Here is a 23,170-nt window from a genome sequence, read left to right as displayed (position 1 = left end):
CTTTTAACAACTTGAGGGTAAGGTCATCTAAACCCTTAACCTGTTTACATTATGTGGAACAAGCAAGCACCAACCTTTTGAAGGTCTTAGCAGAATTGTTAAACAACTGGGTTTTATATATTTTGACTAAGTGGATGTCCCAGGGACAGTTCGTGAAAAAATGTCAATCCAACCCGATTCTGGTAAGAGATGTGGAAACAATGGTTAACACAAAGATTTATTCACCTCTGAATCTAGAGATCCCTTGAGCATGTGTGTGTACTTTTGATACTCACTCCCATTAATAGAAATATAACCTTTATTATGATTATATTATTACCATACCAATTTGATTGTACAACCCAGAATGAAGGGTTTGAAATGATGAATTGTCTGGGGTTTTTCTGTGTTGAGTTCCCCCCCTTAGGAGTATAGAATATTTTGATATAGAAGCTAAAATCTAAACTCTTACATGAAAATAAAATGCTTATAATCACACAAGTGATAAGAGGATGGAACGTAAAATGGGAATTTTAATGTTGGTGCTTTTCTTATAACTCATTTTTATGTTCTATTCACGTGCTGTTCAATAAACCAATTTCTGTGTTCATGCATGTGGCTGAATCCTCACTACAAGTACCTGCAATTTGGCAGTACGCCCAGACCTTGTTTTGAGAATGAAATATATCTCAGTTTGAAGGTCTCAGCTTAGAGAGAAGAAGCCTCGTGAGGCATTGGTTTGTCACATGTTATGAACCAGTATTGGTCGGTCACATGAATGAAACAAAATGGTAATGATTCATGAATTATGCTAAATCATGCAAATATAACTTGTCTGTGTATAACCATATATACGACAACCGCTGGGATTGCCCAGGCAGAGCTCCTGATTGACATGTGTACAATGGTGCATTGAGTTGGTTGGAACCTCTCTAGCACGCTGACAATAAACAGAATGATTGATTTAAGATAGACTGAGTGTCCCTGTGTAAGAATTTCCACAACAATGCACATACCTATCTATGGGTAACAGGGTTGACGTGTTATGGTCAACCCGCTCAGTTTTCCGCCACAAAACACACAAAAAATGACCAAAAAGAGTTCACGTGCTTTAACTATTAGAAGTTAAAATGTTTCATTTGAATAATATATTTAAAAAGGAATAGTTTCCCCACATGAAAATGAAAGTTTAATTCACGTAACAGGGTTGACCTTGAAATTATGGACAGGCATTCCATGTGATTATAATCACATTAAATAAATGATCATCTTCAGAAATGACTGTCAAAGCAAAAACAATAACGAGGGGCTTACAATGTTGGTGAAAACTTGCCAAAATGTTGGGGTTAAGTGGGTTCATATCTTCCTAGAAGTCACAGAAGGTGCACAGAGGGACATGTCAAAATGCCAAATTTTTCACTTTAGGAATAATTTTTTCATATAAAAAAATATATATTTATTGAATTTTCCATGTGGTCTATATTAAAAGGGCACTTCATTTAAAAAGAAACTGACATTTACAATTCTATATTGGTGTGAAACGGTACTCATTTGGTGGAACAACCCATATTTGTTTCCTTTCAGGGGCTTTAGCTGCGCTTAATTGAGCTTGCCTGGCGTGAAGGAACCAATGGAAGTTGCAAAAACTGCAGATTTGGCACTTCAGGCAGGCTCAACCAAAAATGAAAAGGATGGGAAAGAATACAGATACTATCTGAACCCAGATCTGTGTGAGAAAAAGACTGTTGGGGCAGCTAGAGCAGATCAAATCATAGAGCTTCTATATTCGGTTTCTCATGATCAACATTTACGATTTTTAAAGAAATGTTATATTCATTTTCTATGAGATTCTTCTGACTGGATTTAAAAGGCAACAGGGTTTTTAAATCACTGCAGTGCAATGTGACATGCACCAGACTGCAGTAAATCCTCTATGCCAGCCAATGATCCATTCTAACCAATCACTCTTTGACAGGTCACATCACACCAACGGTAAACTGACTAGCCTTGGGGGAGCATAGTAATAATAATAATAATAATAATATATGCCATTTAGCAGACACTTTTATCCAAAGCGACTTACAGTCATGTGTGCATACATTCTACGTATGGGTGGTCCCGGGGATCGAACCCACTACCCTGGCGTTACAAGCGCCATGCTCTACCAACTGAGCTACAGGACCACCATAGGTCCATAATCTTCCTCCAATGGTCAACTAAAAGGGGGGAATTATCCCATTTCCACCTTTTCAGTTTACTTGAGCACATGAAATGGGCAAAAAAATAAATAAATAAAAATCGGTAAGATATTGATATTGTTTCTTTACATAACTTGAAATATGTTTTCCTAGGTGCTTGTCCATTGGTTTTCACCATTTTCCTCATTTAAGTAAGTATAATTTATAAGAATATACATTTCTAACTGAAGCTTTTTTTTTTTGCAGAGTGGATAATGTGCCTTCTTCCCCTCATGTAACTCGAAATATGTCACACTCAGTATGCGTCTTGGGTTGTGCTGTCTCCATGGCAATAACTTTGCACAATGCTGTAGCACAACGAAAATGTCAGAGGAAGGAAACTGAAAATGTGAACAGAGAGAGAATCAGGGAACATAAAATGTAAAAAAAAGTGTGGTGTTGGTGAAACATGACTGAGTGAAAACGGAAAACTGAGTCAGAGCGAGAGAAAATGGAACAGCAAAGAGAGAAAAGTGGACACCTACAGTGCATTCGGAAAGTATTCAGACCCCTAGACTTTTTCCACATTTTGTTAAGTTACAGCCTTATTCTAAAAGTGATTAAATTATTTCCCCTCGCATCAATCTACACACAATACCCCATAACGACAAAGAAAAAATAAACTGTTTTTTACACATTTTTGCTAAAAAAATGAAATATTACATTTACATAAGTATTCCGACCCTATACTTTGTACTTTTTGTTGAAGCACCTTTGGCAGTGATTACAGCATTGAGTCTTCTTGGGTATGACGCTACAAGCTTGGGACACCTGTACTTGGGGAGAATCTACCATTCGTCTCTGCAGATTGGATGGGGAGTGGTGCTGCACAGCTATTTTCAGGTCTCTCCAGAAATGTTAGATCGGGTTCAAGTCCAGGCTATACCTGGGCCACTCGGGGACATTCAGGGACTTTTCCCGAAGCCACTCCAGCGTTGTCTTGGCTGTGTGCTTAGGGTCGTTGTCCTGTTGGAAGGTGAACCTTCACCCCAGTCGGAGGTCCTGAGCAGGTTTTCATCAAGGATTTTGATGCACTTTGCTCCGTTCATCTTTTCCTCGATCCTGACTAGTCTCCCAGTCCCTACCGCTGAACAACATCCCCCACAGCATGATGCTGCCTCCAACATGCTTCACCATAGGGATGAATGCCAGGTTTCCTCCAGACGTGACACTTGGCATTAAGGCCAAAGAGTTGGCTTCATCAGACCAGATAATTTTTTTTCTCATGGTCTGAGAGTCTTCATGTGTCTTTTGGCAAACTCCAAGTGGGCTGTCATGTGCCTTTTACTGAGGAGTGGCTTCAGTCTCCGCCACTCTACCATAAAGGCTTGATTGGTGGAATGCTGCAGATATGGTTGTCCTTCTGGAAGGTGCTCCCATCTCCACAGAGGAACTCTGGAGTTCTGACAGAGTGACCATCCGGTTCTTGGTCACCTCCCTGACCAAGGCCCTTCTCCCCCAATTGTTCAGTTTGGCCGGGCAGACAGCTCTAGGAAGAATCTTGGTGCTTTGAAACTTCATCCATTTAAGAATTATGGAGGCAAAAAGCCTCCCGGGTGGTGCAGTGGTCTAAGGCACCGCATCGCAGTGTTGCAGCGTCACTACCGCCTAGGGATTGATGCCAGACTGTGTCATAACCAGCCATGACCGAGTCCCATAGGGTGGTGCACAATTGGCGCAGCGTCATCTGGGTTAGGGGAAGGTTTGGACGGTTGGGCTTTACTTGGCTCATTGCGCTGTAGTGACTCCTTATAGCGGGCTGGGCGCCTGCAGGCTGACTTCAGTCGTCAGTTGAACGGTGTTTCCTCTGACACATTGGTGCAGCAGGCTTCAGGGTTAAGCGAGCAGGTGTTAAAGAAGCGCGGTTTGGCGGGTCATGTTTCGGAGGACGCATGACTCGACCTTCGCCTCTCCCGAGCCCGTTGCAGCTTGCATCGATGAGACAAGATCATAATCACAAAATTTGGGAGAAAATATTTAAATATGGTGGCCACTGTGTTCTTGGGGACCTTCAATGCTGCAGAAATGTTGGGGCTGCCTTCCCCAGATCTGTGCCTCGACACAATCCTATCTCCTTTGACCTCGTGGCTTAGTTTTTGCTCTGACATGCACTGTCAACTGTGGGACCTTATGTTGACAGGCGCGTGCCTTTCCAAATCATGTCCAATCAATTGCATTTACCACAGGTGGACTCCAATCAAGTTTTGGAAATGTCTCAAGGATGATCAATGGAAACGGGGTGCACCTGAGCTCAATTTCAAATCTCATGTTTGTAAAAAAACAAGATGTCACTGTCATTATGGGGTATTGTGTGTAGATTGCTGAGGAAATGTGTTTTTTAAAAAAATCCATTCTATAATAAGGCTGTAACGTAACAAAATGTGGAACAAGTGAAGGGGTCTGAATACTTTCCAAAGGCACTGTATAACAATGGAGGTCGAGTGAGGACTAATTGCATAGAGTGAGTGACAGCTGGAGGAAAGTGGACAAGAAGTTTGAAGAAATGATCAGAGAGGATGATTAAACAGATGGGAAATAAGGAGGACAGCGAGTGAGAGAAGTAATAAGTTTGAAATGTAGAGCAGAGAGAGATGGAGGCAGCATGAGTCATCCCTAAAGGACGACCAGGCTGACCTAAAGGACTTATGTCAGATTAGTAAGATAGAGGTAGAGACAGAGGTTAGAGGTAGAAGGCGCTCAATAGAAGGTGTTCTGATTTTCTCTGTCTCTGACCAACCAAAAGGTAGAGGGAGACGTGGCAGAGGCAAAGGAAGAAACAGACAGAGCCCAATAACAGGTGATTGGTTAGCCAAAGCCGGTCCCAGATCTGATTGGTTAGTTAAAATTTATGACATTGACAGTGGACCAGTTACCAGGTGGTCGCCGGGGGAGACAGGCACCAGGTCAACACTCTCCAACTGGGCAGTGTGGGAAAGGAGCGCCTCTGGACTGCAGTTCAGGATCTCATCGCACACTGCCTCCAACTGACGACACTGACGGGACAGACAGATGTTGTATATGAAAAATGGTTTCACTTATATTTGATATCTTATATGGGTATACAATTTGATTTCTACAGATCTTATCCAGAGTGACTTACATTTACCTTTACAATAGCTGGGTGAGACAACATATCACAGTGGTATCAATAAAGTACTTATCAGTAAAGTCAATGCTACTAGGAATTTGTTTTGTGTGTGTGGGCGGTGGGGTTCTCCTGGATTCATTTAAGATACGATTTGAAGAGGTAGGTTTAGACATTTTGAAAGGTGGGCAGGGATTCTGCTGTCCTAGCTTCAAGAGGAAGATGGTTCCACCATTGGGGTGCCAGGACAGAGAAGAGAGTTGACTGGGCTGAGCAGGAGCTGACCACCATAGGGTTTGAGCATAGCCGAGTGCTTGTGTTGGGGTGTAGGGTTTGAGGATAGCCTGAAGGTAGGGAGGAGCTCCGTAGGGAAGCACCATAGTCTTGTAGTGGATGTAAGCAGAGGAGTGGGGCGACATGGGAGAATTCGAGAAGGTTGATGACACGAGCCTGGATTAGGACCTGCGTCGCTTCTTGTGTGAGGAAGGGCATAGGGCATACAAAGCAAGAGAAGGTAACGAGGAAAGAGTGGAAGGATGATAGGTACTCAGGACGTTTAGTTTTCCTCCATTTCTGCTCAGCTGCCCGCAGCCCTATTCTATGAGCTCGCAGTGAGTCACTTAGTCACGGAGTAGGAGTGGAGGGCCGAGACGGTCGGGAGCAAAGGGGACAGTGAGAGTCAGGGACGAGAGTAAGGTTGAAGAGGCAGAATTAGGAGACAGGAGAGAAGGATTTAGCAGAAGGTAGAGATTATAGGATAGAAGATGAGAGTAATGGGAGAGAGAGATTGCAATGGTGCATGGCCGTCTGGGTAGGAGCTGAGTTGGTAAGGTTGCTGGAGAGAGGGAAAGAAAAGTAAACAAAGTAGTGAGCATAGACACAGAGGGGGGTTGTAAGTGAGATTAGTAGGCAAACAGACTCTAGTAAAGATGAGGTCAAGCACATTGCCTGCCTTGTGAGTGGGAGGGGACTGGGAAAAGGAGAAGTCAAAAAAGGAAAGGAAGAAAGAAAGATGTGGAAAGAAATTCATCGAAGCCAGGTGTTACGATGTTGAAGTCACCCAGTATGATGAGTGGTGAGCCATTGTTGGGAAATTAGCTCATCAAGGTGTCAAGCTCATTAAGGATGAGCAAATGTTGTGTGATAGATGGCAACAATATAAAGCTTGAGTGGACAAGTGACAGTGACAGCAAGGAATCCAAATGAGGAGATAGACAGGTTAGAGGGGGGGGAAATGTAAAAAAAATAGTGACTTCGGAGAAATTAGTAGCATTGTGCCACCAGCGCGACTATCCAGATGCTCTCGGACTATGAGAGAACACTTAGTCAGAAGACAACAGAGCAGCTGGAGTAGTGTTCTTCGGGGTAACCCATGTCTCCTTCAGCGCCGAAAAGTGGAGGGATTTCAGGGCAAAATAGGCTGACATGAACTCAGCCTTCTTGACCGCAGATTGGCAGTTCCAAACGCTGCCTGATACTAGGAATTCCACATGGGCTGTGCGCGCAGGGTAGACTAAATTAGAAGGGTTGACAGCCAACGGATGGGGAACGTGTAAAGCCTACAGAAAGAGGAGTGAACAGGGATAGAAAACACACAGTTGGCAAAGCTACAAAAGAGTAAAATAAGAATCTGAAAATAATTAGGTTATATACTCAAGTGAGAGAGCGATGTGCAGCCTTCCTCTTTTTCCTTCCTCGAATAACTATGCAGAACAACTCGCCAGAAAAGTCTTTCGTTTGGTGAAGAGACCGCCTCTGACAAGACTGCCGCTGATATGACTGCCGCTTACGATCTACGCTTACTTATAATATAACCTTCTTTCACCATGTTTCATTCCTATATTTTGACGTATAAAATCAAATGCTTCAAATTCAGTTGCTGTTAGCATTCAAATTAAACAATTACAATAAAAATAGTTTTGGGGGGGTTGCACTGCACATCTAGTCGACACACTTTATATACACCAAAGTATGTGGACACCCCATCAAATGACTGGTTTTGACCATTTCAGCCACACCCGTTGCTGGCAGGTGTGTGAAATCGAACACACAGCCATGCAATCTCCATAAACAAACATTGGCAGTAGAATGGCCTTACTGAAGAGCTCAGTGACTTTCAACGTGGCACCGTCATAGGATGCCACCTTTCCAACAAGTCAATACATAAAATTCTGCCCTGCAAGAGATGCCCCGGTCAACTACAAGTGCTGTTATTGTGAAGCGGAAACATCTAAGCGCAACAGCGGCTCAGCCGAGACGTGGTAGGCTACACAAGTTTACAGAACAGGACCCCTGAGTGCTGAAGCATGTAAAAAAGTATTTCCTCAGTTTCAACACTCACTGCCATTGGACTCCAGAGCATTGGAAAAGCGCTTTCTGGAGTGCTGAATCACACTTCACCATCTGGCAGTCCGACGGTCGAATCTGGGTTTGGCGGATACCAGGAGAACGCTACTTCCCCAATGCATAGTGCCAACTGTAAAGTTTGGTGGAGGAGGAAAAATGATCTGTGGCTGATTTTAATGGTTAGGGCATGGCCCCTTAGTTTCAGTGAAGGGAAGTCTTAACACAACAGCATACAATAACATTCTAGATGATTCTGTGCTTCCAAATTTGAGGCAACAGTTTCGGGAAGGCCGTTTCCAGTTTCAGCATGACAATTCCCCTCTGCACAAAGCGAGGTGCATAAAGGAATGGTTTGTCAAGATCGGTGTGGAAGAACTTGACTGGCCTGCACAGAGGCCTGACCTCAACCCCATCGAACACCTTTGGGATGAATTGGAATGCCAACTGCCGAGCCAGGCCTAATTGCCTAACATCAGTGCCCGACTTCACTAATGCTCGTTGCTGAATGGAAGCAAGTCCCCAACATCTAGTGGAAAGCCTTTCCAGAAGAGTGAAAGCTGTTATAGCAGTAAAGGGGGACCAACTCCATATGAATGCCCATGATTTTGGAATGAGAGTTGAGGGAAAGAAAACAGTGGCTATGAGTGTACTCACGATGGAGATGATGTCCTTTTCTTTCTCGTAAACTGTTGAATCCTGTCAAAAGAGCACAGTGAAAACAACAAGATCAGGGACAGGTGTAAACCTTACAAATAATATACAAACACCCATTGAGACTGAAAAACGATTTGCAGAGAGCAGTATCATTTGACAATTGGACGATCTGATGGTTTCATGTCCCACTTTCTCTGATAAAAAAGGCCTGAGGCATTCTCAAAGACCAGGAAGTGGACAATCCAAGAGTACTAGGAACACTACAACACCCACAATCCTCTCTGCTAACACTAACTGACACATGCCATCCAGGCCACTCACGGTATTTACCTCACTCGTCATTTCATTGACAAACACCTTTTTAGAGAGGCAGACCAATTGTATTCAAAGTCAGTTTCGCAATGTGGATACCAGGTTATGTCAACATAGAGGAGCGAGTGGGAGGTACATTTTTTCCCTGAGATACAGTGTGAGTGTGTGTTTAACTGGGTTGCCCTGTGAGGGAGGGTAAATCCTCTGAACTCCTGTGAGCAGTGAATGCTAGGATTAGAGTTAACTAATTAAAGGTTGTGTGACGTGAGAGAGAAAGCAAGAGATAAAGGGAGAGAGAAAGAGTCGCTTGAGTTGGATTTATTTACATCGGGTTACCTACATCAAAAGGTAGCCTAATTTCATAACGAGTCCACACCCCATGCAATTGGTTGTATATGCCTCAGCCCGAAGAACCACACATCTGGAAAAACATTTACTCATTTCGGATTGTGGCATATCGCTGCATCTACAAAACAAAATGGCCTGGGACATGGACGATCTACATTAGACCGCTTTTGAGCTCTGAAAACATCGGCCAAACTTTGATTTTGGAGCGGAATGCCTCTTTAAAATTAGAAGTGAAAGGCAAGACCTTAGACCAAATAGCTACAATTTGCAATGTATACATGCACCAGCCAGGAAAAACCCAATACCCTAGCAATGGGTTAATAACATCGAAGGAGTCGGACGAGACGCATTGTAGCATAGCTCTATGACTGATATTGACAACTTCCCCCTAAGGCTGCTATTGACAACTTCCTCTATGATACATTTTTCTTCTATATTTGTGAACCCACAGAACAGGATATGACATCTCTGGGCCAACGTCCCAATTGGCACCCTATTCCCTACATACATAGGGAGTACGGTGCCATTTGGGACGCAACCTGAGTGAAAATCTGCCTGCCCTGAAACTACTCTTAGATCAGGTGGGTAATGGTGAGAGAAAGCACAAGTGTAAATCTAAGCTCACTTCTCAGTGTCACTTCCTCTTTGTGTACTGCACGGATACACGCCAGACCCAAAGCACCACAGCACCCACCACCCAGCCCTGTTCATAACAGGCCCCTCTACTTCGATGTTCAATTTTTCCTCAACATGAGTTCCACACAAACTGTGGTTGTTTCTTAGCAGAAGAATGAATATAAAAAGCCTCCATTACTTTTATAATAAATAAAGCCTTCATGAAAGTTGGCCTCGGGCTTTGTGCCTTCTCACACATGTAATGAGCCTTCATTGGAATTTAATGAAAGATTGAGTGAGAATTTGCAGCAAATCAGACAGTCCCCCTACTCCAACACAAGGTTAGGCAAAACTACTCAAACATTATGTTCACTTCTCCAATATAGTTATGTCAAATGTATTTATTTTACCCTTATCTTACCAGCTAAGTTGACTGAGAACACTTTCTCATTTAAAGCAACAACCTGGGGAATAGTTACAGGGGAGAGGGGGGATGAAGAGCCAATTGGAAGCTGGGGATGATTAGGAGGCCATGATGGTACGAGGGCAAGATTTGAAATTTAGCCGGGACACCGGTGCTTCATCTACATGTGTGGTATCGATGTTGTGTGTGCTTCGTAGTTGCCTAGGAAACAGATGTGGTAGTAAAAAGTAAAAAATACTTTTTTTTGGGGGGGGGGTGGTATCTGTACTTTAGTTTTTATATTTTTGACAACTTTTACTTCACTACATTCCTAAAGATAATGTACTTTTCACTCCATACATTTCCCACTCCATACATTTTCCCTTATACCCAAAAGTACGTTACATTTTGAATGTCTTGAAGCAAGACAGGAAAATGGTCCAATTCACACACTTATCAAGAGAACATCCCTGGTCATCTCTACTGCCTCTGATCTGGGGGAGTCACTAAATACAAATGCTTCGTTTGTAAATGATGTCCAAGTATGTCCCTGGCTATCTGTAAATTTAAAAAACAAGAACATTGTGCCGTCTGGTTTGCTTAATATAAGGAATTTGAAATGATTTATACTTATGATAGTTAACTATATTTAAAACCAAATACTTTTAGAGACTTTTACTCAAGTAGTATTTTACTGGAAGACTTTTACTTGAGTCATTGACAATTGGGTACTTTGTCCACCACTGCATGGATTAGGTACATGAATATCAGTATCTCTACTCATCCAAATAACTTGCATATGGCTCTCAGGTGAATCCTGTGGCTCATTGCACCGTGTTTGATATGGTATGTTCACCACTTGGGTTGAGATCAACAGTACTACTAATAATAATAATAATAATAATAATAATAATAATAATAATAATAATAATAATAATAATAATAATAATAATAATAGTTTAATTCACATTGCCACTCATATGGCAGCAGGTAGCTGGTTCGAATCCCCGAGCCCGCAAGGTGGAAAAATCTGCTGCTTTGCCCTTGAGCAAGACAGGAAAATTGTCCAGTCGCCAATGACATGGATGTCGATTAAGGCAGCTTCCCGGCACCTCTCGAGATTTAGAGGGGTTGGGTTAAATGCGGAAGACATATTTCGGTTGAACGCATTGTTGTGCAACTGACTAGGTATCCCATTTCTCTTCTCTAGAGAACATCATCTAATCTGTATCAGTTACAATAGAACATGTTTCTATCAGACCTTTCAAATACTGAGAATTTGCTTTAGCCTGCCTGCCTGCAGTGGTTGGCGTTTGCACTTTTTGGGACTTGAATCCATTGCAACAGGCAAACTCAATCAAGCACAGCCAAAGTATTTGAAATGATTCAGCCAGCAAAGAATCACCACCATGTTTGACCGTTTGTATAAGGTTCTTGCCGTGGAATGCAGTGTTGGGTTTTCACCAGGCATAAATGGGACCCATGTCATCCAAAAAGTTAACTCAAGTTTGCCAAAAAAGCACCTTGAAGCACCTGGATAATGATCAAGACTCTTGGAAGAATGTTCTATGGACAAATTATTCAAAAAAATACAACATTTGGATGACATTGGTCCTATTATGCCTGGCGGAAAAAACCCCCACTGCATTTCACAGTAAGAGCCTGTGTAAAGGGGGCAATTACTTTTTCACAAAGGGGGCATTGGGTGTTGCATTACTTTGGCTTGTGAAATAAATTAAATAAGTATGTAATTGTTGTGTTATTATGTTATCCCTTAGGTTCCCTTTATCTGATATTTCTCAGGATGGAAAAATGCTTTCAATGCAAACTATTTTTCCACTCCTCAGTTGTCCAGTGTTGGTGATTGCTTGCCCACTGGAGCTGCTTCTTCTAGTTTTTAGCAGATCGCAGTGGAACCCGGTGTTTGCTGCAAGACCACCCGTGACAAGGACCGGCGAGATGTGCATTCCGAGATGCCATTCTGCACACCACGGTTGTACTGTGCCGTTATTTGCACGATTGTTGCCATTCTCCTTCAACCTCTCATCAACGCCCACAAGACTGACGCCGACTGGATGTTTTTTGGTTGTCGCTCCGTTCTCGGTAAACCCTAGACAGACTGTTGTGTGTGAAAAGCCCAGGAGGCAAGCTGTTTATGAGAAACTGGAATCGGAGCGCCTGGCATTGACGATCATACCATGTTCTAAGTCGCTTAGGTCACTTGGTTTTGCCCGTTCTAACATTCAATCGAACAGTAACTGAATGTGTCGCTGCCTGCTTTATATAACAAGCCACGGCCATGTGACTCACTGTCTTTAGGAGATAACCATTTTTGTGAACGGTGCCTAATAAACTGGCCACTGTGTATATTTTGTAAAGAATATAATCTTTGACAGCAAAGGACAAATGAAAATTTCCAAAACAATGAATTTAGACGTATAGATTTGGTTATTATGCTTGAGCAAAAGAACACAGCATAAGCCATTGCAAAATGCATGGAATTGCAGAAAATATGCTTTGAAACGGCAAAATGTTCTCTCAACTGCATGGCAATATCTGTAGAATTGCAAGAAATTTGCTTTAAAAACGACAAAAATGTCCCTGTGCTTAAAGGTAGACTCAGCGAAATTGCGTTGCTACGAGCAGTACCGCAGACATTGAAAATAGTGAGATGCAAGTCTCACACACAGTATCGGCGCATGTGCACGGTGTGGAAGCCATGGCACCAAAACATTGGAGAAGTTGATCCTAAACGCTTCAACGCTCGTAGTTGTTGCGGAAATTGACCCACTATGGCATTTACTTTCTGCATCTACATCATATCGCTAAGTATACCTTAATTGAGGAGAATATCCCCCCCAAAAATGTGATACTGTCGCAAAGCTAGTCAAAAAGCAGCATTCCCCAAGAGAGGATGGCTTTCAGTTCAGCAGTGCTAAATTCATTAACTTCTTTGAGGAAAAGATCATGATCATTAGAAATTAAATTACAGACTCCTCTTTAAATCTGAGTATTTCTCCAAAGCTCAGTTGGCCTGAGTCTGCACAACACTTCCAGGACCTAGGATCAAGGGAGTTTTTAAATCCAATATCTCTTGACACATTCATGAAAATAGTCATGGCCTTCAAGCTGCATCCCTATTGCAACTAAACTACTGAAAGAGCTGCTTTCTGTGCTTGGCCCTCCTATGTTGAACATATTAAACCACTCTATCCACCAGATGTGTACCAAACTCAATAAAAGTGGCAGTAATAAAGCCTCTCTTGAAAAAGCCAAACCTTAACCCAGAAAATATAAAAACATAAATCAAAATAATCTAATTAAATATATATATATATATATATCTTTTTTTTTTATATAAAAAAAGTAAAATTAAAATACATAAAAAAATATTTAAAAATAAAAATCTGTCTATATCGAATCTCCCATTCCTCAAAGAAAATTGAGAAAAAGGCTCTTGCGCAACAGCAACTCACTGCCTTCCTGAAGACGAACAATGTATATGAAACGCTTCAGTCTGGTTTTAGACCCCATCATAACACTGAGACTGCATGCATGAAGGTGGTAAATTACCTTTTAATGGCATCAGACCAAGGCTCTGCATCTGTCCTCGTGCTGCTTTTGATGCCATCAATTACCACATTCTTTTGGAGAGATTGGAAACCCAAATTGGTCTACACGGATAAGTTCTTGCCTGGTTCAGATCTTATCTTTCGGAAAGATATCAGTTTGTCTCTGTGGATGGTTTGTCCTCTGACAAATGTTCCTCAAGGTTCTGTTTTAGGACCACAATTATTTTCACTATATATATATTTTACCTCTTGGTGATGTCATTCGGAAACAATGTTAACTTTCACTGCTATGCGAACGATATACAGGTGTACATTTCGATGAGACATGGTGAAGCCCCAAAATTGCCCTCGCTAGCAGCCTGTGTTTCAGACATAAGGAAGTGGATGGCGGCAATTTTTTTAAACTTTTAAACTCTGCCAAAACAGAGATGCTAGCTCTAGGCCCCAAGAAACAAAGAGATCTTCTGTTGGATCTGACAATTAATCTTGATGGTTGTACAGTCGTCTCAAATAAAACTGAAGGACCTCGGCGTTACTCTGGACCCTGATTTCTCTTTTGACGAACATATCAAGACTGTTTCAAGGACAGCTTTTTTCTATCTACGTAACATTGCAAAAATGATGCAGAAAAGTTAATCCATGCTTTCATCACTTCTAGATTAGACTACTACAATGCTCTACTTTCCAGCTACCCGGATAAAGCACTAAATAAACTTCAGTTAGTGCTAAACGACTGCTAAAATCTTGACTAGAACCCCAAAATTGTATCATATTACTCCAGTGACAGCCTCTACACTGACTTCCTGTTATGGCTAGGGCTAATTTCAAGGTTTTACTGCTAACCTACAAAGCATTACATGGGCTTGCTCCTACCTATATCTCTGATTTGGTCCTGTCGTACATACCTACACGTATGATACAATGGTCTGCCTATCCATGTGAGAGATGCAGACTCGGTCTCAACCTTCAAGTCTTTATTGAAGTCTCTTCAGTAGGTCCTATGATTGAGTGTAGTCTTGCCCAGGGGTGTGAAGGTGAACGGAAAGGCACTGGAGCGACGAACCGCCCTCGCTGTCTCTGCCTGGCCGGTTCCCATCTCTCCACTGGGATTATGCCTCTAACCCTATTATGGGGGCTGAGTCACTGGCTTACTGGTGCTCTTCCATGCCATCCCTAGGAAGTGTCCGTCACATGAGTGGGTTGAGTCACTGACACGATTTTCCTGTCCGGGTTGGCGCCCCTCTAGGGTCCGTAATATTCAAACTCTTCTTAATTGGTGGTTTGAAGATATCCCTGTGGGGGCTGTTATATCCTGCCTGGTTGGCAAGATTCGGGGGTATTTTTGGACGGGGCCCGTCTCCCAACCCCTCCCGTCTCTGCCTCCAGTATTTATACTGCAATAGTTTGTGTCGGGGGGCTAGGGTCAGTTTGTTATATCTGGAGTATTTCTTCTGTCTTATCCGGTGTCCTGGGTAAATTTAATTATTCTCCCTCGAATCCCGGAGGACCTGGGACCTTGCCTCAGGACTACCTGGCCTGATGACTCCTTGCAGTCCTCAGTCCACCTGGTCGTGCTGCTACTCCAGTTTCAACTGTTTGGAACCCTGACCTGTTCACCGGACGTGCTACCTTGTCCCGGACCTGCTGTTTCCGACTCTCTCTACCGCACCTGCTGTCTCGAACTCTGAATGCTCAGCTATGAAAAGCCAACTGACATTTACTCCTGAGGTGCTGACCTGTTGCACCCTCTACAACCACTGATTATTTGACCCTTTGAACATCTTGGCCACATACTGTTATCATCAACTTTTATATCTCAAATCTTTTTCCGAGCCACCATGCTTCTACATCCGCATTGCTTGCCGTTTGTGGTTTTAGGCTGGGTTTCTGTATCACACTTTGTGACATCAGCTTATGTAAAAAATGACTTATAATAAATACATTTGATCGATTGATTGATTGGCGAAATGGGCTTAAATGCCAACATTTCTCTACACAGCTAAAATGGGGGCCTTAAACTTAGCAGGGCCAACGTGCCAACCGCGTACCCTGCCATGCCCCCTGCCGCGTTCACCACGTACAGTGCCTCCAGAAAGTATTGACTTTTTCATCATTTTGTTGTTACAGACTAAATTTACACACAATACCCCATAATGTCAACCTGGAATTATGTTTTTTTTCCCGATTCCTTTTCTAATTGATACAAAATAAAAAGCTGAAATGTCTTGAGTCAAAAAAGTACTCAACCCCTTCGTTGTGGCAACTAAATTCAGAAGTAAAAATGTGCTTAACAAGTCATAATAAATTGCATGGACTGAATCTGTGTGCAATCGGTGTGTTTAACATGATTTTTGAATGACTACCTTCTCTGTACCCCACACATACAATTATCTGTATCCCTCAGTCGAGCAATGAATTTCAAACAGGAAGCTTTTCCAATGCCACACAAAGAAGAGTACCTTATTGGTAGCAGACATTGAATATCCCTTTGAGCATGGTGAAGTTATTAATTACACTTTGGATGTTCTCAATTCACCCAGTCACTAAAAAAAGATACAGGCGTCCTTCCTAACTCAGCTCCCGGGGATTTCTGGATTTCACCATGATGCCAATTGTGACTTTAAAACTGTTAAGAGTTTAATGGTTTTGACAGGAGAAAACTGAGGATGGATCAACAACATTGCTGTTACTCCACAATACTAACCTAATTGACAGAGTGAAAAGAAGGAAGCCTGTACATGATTCAAAATATTCCAATAGCATCCTGTTTGCATTAAGGCACTATATTAATACTGCAAACAAAGTGGCAAAGCAATTAACTTTTTGTCATGAATACAAAGTGTTATGTTTGGGGCAAATCCAATACAACACATTACTGAATACCACTCTCCATATTTTCAATCATAGTGGTGGCTGCATAATGTTATGGGTATGCTTGTAATCGTTAAGGACTGGGGAGTTTTTCAGGATAAAAAAAATGAAAAGAAAATGGAGCCATGCACAGGCGAAATCCTAGAGGAAAACCTGGTTAAGTCTGCTTTCCACCAGACACTGGGAGATTAATTCACCTTTCAGCAGGACAATAACCTAAAACACAAGGCCAAATCTACATTGGAGTTGCTTACCAAGAAAACAGTAAATGTTCCTGAGTAACCCAAGTTACAGTTTTGACTTAAATCTGTACTGAACAAAAATATGAAACACAACATGTGAAGTGTTGGCCCCATTTTCCATGAGCTAAAATAAAAGATCCCAGAAATGTTGCATACGCACAAAAAGCATATTCCTCTGAAATGTTGTGCACAAACTTGTTTTCATCCCTGTTAGCGAGCATTTCTCCTTTGCCAAGATAATCCATCCACCTGACAGGTGTGGCATATCAAGAAGCTGATTAAACAGCATGATCATTACACAGGTGCACCTTGTGCTGGGGACAATAAAAGGCCACTTTAAAATGGGCAGTTTTGTCACACAAAACAATGCCACAGATGTCTCAAGTTTTAAGGGAGTGTGCAATTGGCAGGCGGACTGCAGGAATGTCCAACAGAGCTGTTGCCAGATCATTTAATGTTAATTTCTCGACCATAGGCCGCCTCCAACGTCGTTTTAGAGAATTAGACAGTACATCCAACAGGCCTCACAACCGCAGACCACGTGTAACCACGCCAGCCCAGGACATCCACATCCTAATTTCTTCATTTCAAGTGACTAATTTCCTCCTATGAATTGTAACTCAGTAAAATCTTTCGAATTGTTGCATGTTCTGTTTATATTTTTGTTCAGTATACATACAAATCTATGGCAAGATCTGAAAATGGTTGTCTAGCAATGATCAACAACCAATTTGATAGAGCTTGGAGGATTTTGAAAATAATAAAATGGGCAAATGTTGCACAATCCAGGTGTAGAAAGCTCTTAGAGACTTTCCCAGAAAGACTCACAGCTGTTAATCACTGCCAATGTTGCTTCTACAAAGTATTGACTCAGGGGTGTGAATACTTACAGTACCAGTCAAAAGTTTGGACACACCTACTCATTCAAGGGTTTTTCTTTATTTTTTACATTGTAGAATAATAGTGAAGACATCAAAACTATGAAATAACACATACGGAATCATGTAGTAACCAAAAAAGTGATAAACAAATCAAAATACATTTTATATTTGAGGTTCTTGAAAGTAGCCACCCATTGCCTTGATAACAGCATTGCACACAAATAGTACAAATAAAGAAAAACTCTTGAATCAGTAGGTGTCCAAACCTTTGACTGATACTGTATGGGACTATTCTATTCATTTTCAATAAATTTGAAAATATGAAGAAAAAAATGGGTATTGTGTGTAAATGGGTAAGACATGTATTTTTTAAAATAAATGTTGAATTCAGTCTGTAACAACAAATGTGGAATAAATCAAAGGATATGAATACTTTCTGAAGGCACTGTAAGCCCCTTCTTGATACAGAAATGTCTGTTTCTATGTACCTCTGTTCACTTTGTCACTGTGCCTCTTCGTGTGTATTTTTGCTCTTGACCAAATTAGACAGAACGTGTTCCCTGTTAGCAGGGCAGACATGAACAATCTATTAAAAGACAGAGGGACATACCTAGGGGTGGATCTCATTACACTTCTTCAACACACTAACACCAAACAACCCAGACCTGGGTTCACCAACTATTTGAAATATTTCCAATATATAATTAGCGTTTGCTTTAGCCTGTCTAAAGTAACAGATGGGTAGGGTTTGCTTTAGCCTGTCTAAAGTAACAGATGGGTAGGGTTTGCTTTAGCCTGTCTAAAGTAACAGATGGGTAGGGTTTGCTTTAGCCTGTCTAAAGTAACAGATGGGTAGGGTTTGCTTTTTTGCAACTATTATATTACTTCCATTGCGCCAGGCAAGTTCAATCAAGCCTAGCTTAAGCATTTAAAATGATTTCAAACCGTATTTGAACCCAGGTCTGCACTGCACCAACCCATGTGAAATGTTAGGAGCATATTTCTTTAAATGATTGTGAAGGGACTACAAAAAGCAAGTGTTCCTTTTCTCCTTGCTCTATATTTGATAATTACTCCAAATACTAAATACAATAAAACGTTCACCTTAATGAACTACAAATGCTAATTTATGATGTAAGGCAAAGGCTCAAGAAAGCTTTGCATTAAAAATCGGGAAACAATTCATATTTTAAATTCAAATGTCTCATTTCCCTTCATTGTATACTATAGCATGAGTGATCAAAGTGAGGAGTCGTCGTTAACACTGGTGTCGGTTTAAAATGCATAGGAGTCTATTGACTCATGTACAGTGCCTTATGAAAGTATTCGGCCCCCTTGAACTTTGCGACCTTTTGCCACATTTCAGGCTTCAAACGTAAAGATATAAAACTGCATTTTTTTGTGAAGAATCAACAACAAGTGGGACACAATCATTAAGTGGAACAACATTTATTGGATATTTCAAACTTTTTAAACAAATCAAAAACTGAAAAATTGGGCGTGCAAAATTATTCAGCCCCCTTAAGTTAATACTTTGTAGCGCCACCTTTTGCTGCGATTACAGCTGTAAGTCGCTTGGGGTATGTCTCTATCAGTTTTTCACATCGAGAGACTGACATTTTTTCCCATTCCTCCTTGCAAAACAGCTCGAGCTCAGTGAGGTTGGATGGAGAGCATTTGTGAACAGCAGTTTTCAGTTCTTTCCACAGATTCTCAATTGGATTCAGGTCTGGACTTTGACTTGGCCATTCTAACACCTGGATATGTTTATTTTTTTAACCATTCCATTGTAGATTTTGCTTTATTTTTTGGATCATTGTCTTGTTGGAAGACAAATCTCCGTCCCAGTCTCAGGTCTTTTGCAGAATCCATCAGGGTTCCTTCCAGAATGGTCCTGTATTTGGCTGCATCCATCCATCTTCCCACCAAATAACCATCTTCCCTGTCCCTGCTGAAGAAAAGCAGGCCCAAACCATGATGCTGCCACCACCATGTTTGACAGTGGGGATGGTGTGTTCAGGGTAATGAGCTGTGTTGCTTTTACGCCAAACATAACGTTTTGCATTGTTGCCAAAAAGTTCAATTTTGGTTTCATCTGACCAGAGCACCTTCTTCCACATGTTTGGTGTCTCCCAGGTGGCTTGTGGCAAAATTTAAATGACACTTTTTATGGATATCTTTAAGAAATTGCTTTTTTCTTGCCACTCTTCCATAAAGGCCAGATTTGTGCAATATACGACTGATTGTTGTCCTATGGACAGAGTCTCCCACCTCAGCTGTAGATCTATGCAGTTCATCCAGAGTGATCATGGGCCTCTTGGCAGCATCTCTGATCAGTCTTCTCCTTGTATGAGCTGAAAGTTTAGAGGGACGGCCAGGTCTTGGTAGATTTGCAGTGGTCTGATACTCCTTCCATTTCAATATTATCGCTTGCACAGTGCTCCTTGGGATGTTTAACTTCTGGACTTCTGGAGAGAGTTTGCTGCACTGAAAGTAAAGGGGCTGAATAATTTTGCACGCCCAATTTTTCAGTTTTTGATTTGTTAAAAAAGTTAGAAATATCCAATAAATGTCGTTCCACTTCATGATTGTGTCCCACTTGTTGTTGATTATTCACAAAAAAATACAGTTTTATATCTTTATGTTTGAAGCCTGAAATGTGGCAAAAAGGTCGCAAAGTTCAAGGGGGCCGAATACTTTCGCAAGGCACTGTACGTCAATCTAAGTAACTTAATAAAAAAATCCCCACTAAAATCCGTCAGTTTAAGGTAGATACACACTATATATATACACATGTTTCAAATGAATGGATTTGGATATTTCAGCCACACCCGTTGCTGACAGATATATCAAATTAAGCACACAGACATGCAATCTCCACAGACAAACATTGGCAGTTGAATGGCCTTACTGAAGAGCTCAGTGACTTTAACATGGCACCATCATAGGATGCAACCTTTCAAACTAGTCAGTTAGTGAAATGTCTGCCTTGCTAGAGCTGCCCCAGTCAACTAAGTGCTGTTATTGTGAAGTGGAAATGTCTCGGAGCAACAACGGCTCAGCAGCGAAGTGGTAGGCCACACAAGCTCACAGAACTGGACTGCCAAGCGTTGAAGCGCATAGCTGCACACTCTTGGCATTCTCTCCACCAGCTTCACCTGGAATGTTTCCAACAAGCTTGAAAGAGTTCCCAAATATGCTGGGCACTTGTTGGCTGCTTTTCCTTCACTCCACGGTCCAACTCATCCCAAACCCTCTCAATTGGGTTGAGGTCAGGTGATTGTGGAGGCAAGGTCTTAAGATTTGTATTTATTTTTGTATGTTTTTATTTAACCTTTAACTAGGCAAGTCAGTTAAGAACAAATTCTTATTTACAATGACGGCCTAGGAACAGTGGGTTAACTGCCTTGTTCAGGGGTAGAACAACAGATTTTTTACCTTGTCAGCTCAGGGGTTCGATCTAGTAACCTTTCAGTTACTGGCCCTCGCTCTAACCATTAGGCTACCTGCCGTCCCAAAATGTAGCACTCCATCACTCTCCTTCTTGGTCAAATAGCCCTTACACAGCCTGGAGTTGTGGTGGGTCATTGTCCTGTTGAATAAACAAATTATAGTCCCATTAAGCACAAACCAGATGGGATGGCGTATCGCTGCAGAATACTGTGGTTGCCATGCTGATTAAGTGTGCCTTCAATTCTAAATAAATCAAATAAATTTGCTGTCAGCGGCAAAGCACCCCCACTCTGCGTCTCACAAATACACAGCGGTAGGAACCAAAGGACAGATTTCCACCGGTCTGATGTCCATTGCTTGTGTTTCTTGGCCCAAGCAAGTCTCTTCTTCGTATTGGTGTCCTTTAGTGGTTTCTTTGCAGTAATTCGATCAAAAAGGCCCGATACACACAGTCTCCTCTGAACAGTTGATGTTGAGATGTTACTCTGTGAAGCATTTAGTTGGGCTGCAATCTGAGGTGCAGTTAACTCTAATGAACTTATCCTCTGCACAAGAGGTAACTCTGGGTCTTCCTTTCCTGTGGCGGTCCCCATGAGAGACAGTTTCATCATAGCGCTTGAAGGTTTTTGCGACTGCATTTGAGACTTTCAAAGTTCTAGAAATGTTCCGTATTGACTGACCTTCATGTCTTAAAGTAATGATCGACTGTCATTTCCCTTTGCTTATTTGAGCTGTTCTTGCCATAATATGGACTTGGCCTTTTGCCCAATAGGGCTATCTTCTGTATACCACCCCTACCTTATCACAACACAACTGATTGGCTCAAACACATTAAGAAGGGAAGAAATTCCACAAGGCACACCTGTTAATTTAAATGCATTCCAGGTGACAGTTTAAATGCATTCCAAAGCAGTCATCAAGGCAAAGGGTGGATACTTTCAAGAACCTCAAATATAAAATGTATTTTGATTTGTTTAACACTTTTTTGGTTACTACATGATTCCATATATGTTATTTCATAGTTTTGATGTCTTCACTATTACTCTACAATGGAAAACATTTAAAAAAATAAAGAAAAAACCTTGAATGAGTAGGCGTGTCCAAACTTTTGATTGGTACTGTACATATGAGATGAGTAAAGCAGCATGTAAACATTATTAGAATGACTCGTTAATGTGTTGGGTTACTGTTAAAGTGGCCAGGGATTCCATGTCTATGTATATAGTGCAGCAGCCTCTAAGGTGCAGGGTTGAGTAGTCGGGTGATAGCCGGCTAGTGATGGCAATTTCACAGTCTGAAGGCCTTGAGAAAAACAGCTTATTTCAGTCTCTCAGTCCCAGCTTTGAAGCACATATGCTGACCTCGCCTTCAAGATGATAGTAGGGTGAACGGGCCGTGGCTCGGTTGGTTGATGTCCTTGATGATTATTTTGGCCTTCCTGTGACATTGGGTGCTGTAGAGGTGTCCTGGAGGGCAGGCAGTTTGCCCCCGGTGATATGTTGGGCAGACCGTACCACCCTACGGAGAGCCCTGCGGTTGAGGGCGGAGCAGTTTCCATACCAGGCGGTGATACAGCCCAACAGGATGCTCTCAATTGTGCATCTGTAAAAGTTTGAGGGTCTTAGGGGCCAAGCCGAATTTCTTCAGCCTCCTGGGGTTGAAGAGGTGCTATTGCACCACACTGTCTGTGTGGGTGGACCATTTCAGATGGTCAGTGATGTGTACGCTGAGGAACTTGAAGCTTTACACCTTCTCTACTGCGGCTCCGTCGATGTGGATAGAGGCATGCTCCCTCTGCTATTTCCTGAAGTCCACAATCAGCGCCTTCGTTATGTTGACATTGACGGAGTGGTTATTTTCCTGGCACCATTCCGCCAGGGCCCTCACCTCTTCCTTATAGGCTGTCTCGTCATTGTTGGTAATCAAGCCTACTACTGTTGCGACATCTGCAAACTTCATAATATAATAATATAATAATAATATATGCCATTTAGCAGACGCTTTTATCCAAAGCGACTTACAGTCATGTGTGCATACATTCTACGTATGGGTGGTCCCGGGGATCGAACCCACTACCCTGGCATTACAAGCGCCATGCTCTACCAACTGAGCTACAGAAGGACCACGATTGAGTTGGGAGGTGTGCATGGACACACAGTCATGGTGAACAGG

The 23,170-nt window shown here is 42.0% G+C and overlaps 1 protein-coding gene across 3 annotated transcripts in view; it reads right to left on the bottom strand.

Moving 5' to 3' along the window:
• The window catches only part of LOC118368536 (connector enhancer of kinase suppressor of ras 2), an 83,510-nt gene that overhangs the window by 35,389 nt on the left and 24,951 nt on the right, over window positions 1–23,170 (bottom strand). For 2 of the 3 annotated variants that reach the window (XM_052497071.1, XM_035752713.2), the window contains 2 exons: window positions 8,302–8,343; window positions 5,090–5,209 (listed from right to left, as the gene is read on the bottom strand). In XM_052497071.1, coding sequence (XP_052353031.1) covers window positions 5,090–5,209; window positions 8,302–8,343 — 162 coding nt within the window. The remainder of the gene's footprint in view (window positions 1–5,089; window positions 5,210–8,301; window positions 8,344–23,170) is intronic. The other variant, XM_052497072.1, reaches the window with a different exon arrangement.

This window comes from Oncorhynchus keta, chromosome 35 (genome assembly GCF_023373465.1).
Source record: "Oncorhynchus keta strain PuntledgeMale-10-30-2019 chromosome 35, Oket_V2, whole genome shotgun sequence".
Lineage (NCBI taxonomy): Eukaryota > Metazoa > Chordata > Actinopteri > Salmoniformes > Salmonidae > Oncorhynchus > Oncorhynchus keta.
The sequence above is the reverse complement of the archived record's forward strand: the minus strand, read 5'-3'. Positions and strand labels throughout refer to the sequence as shown.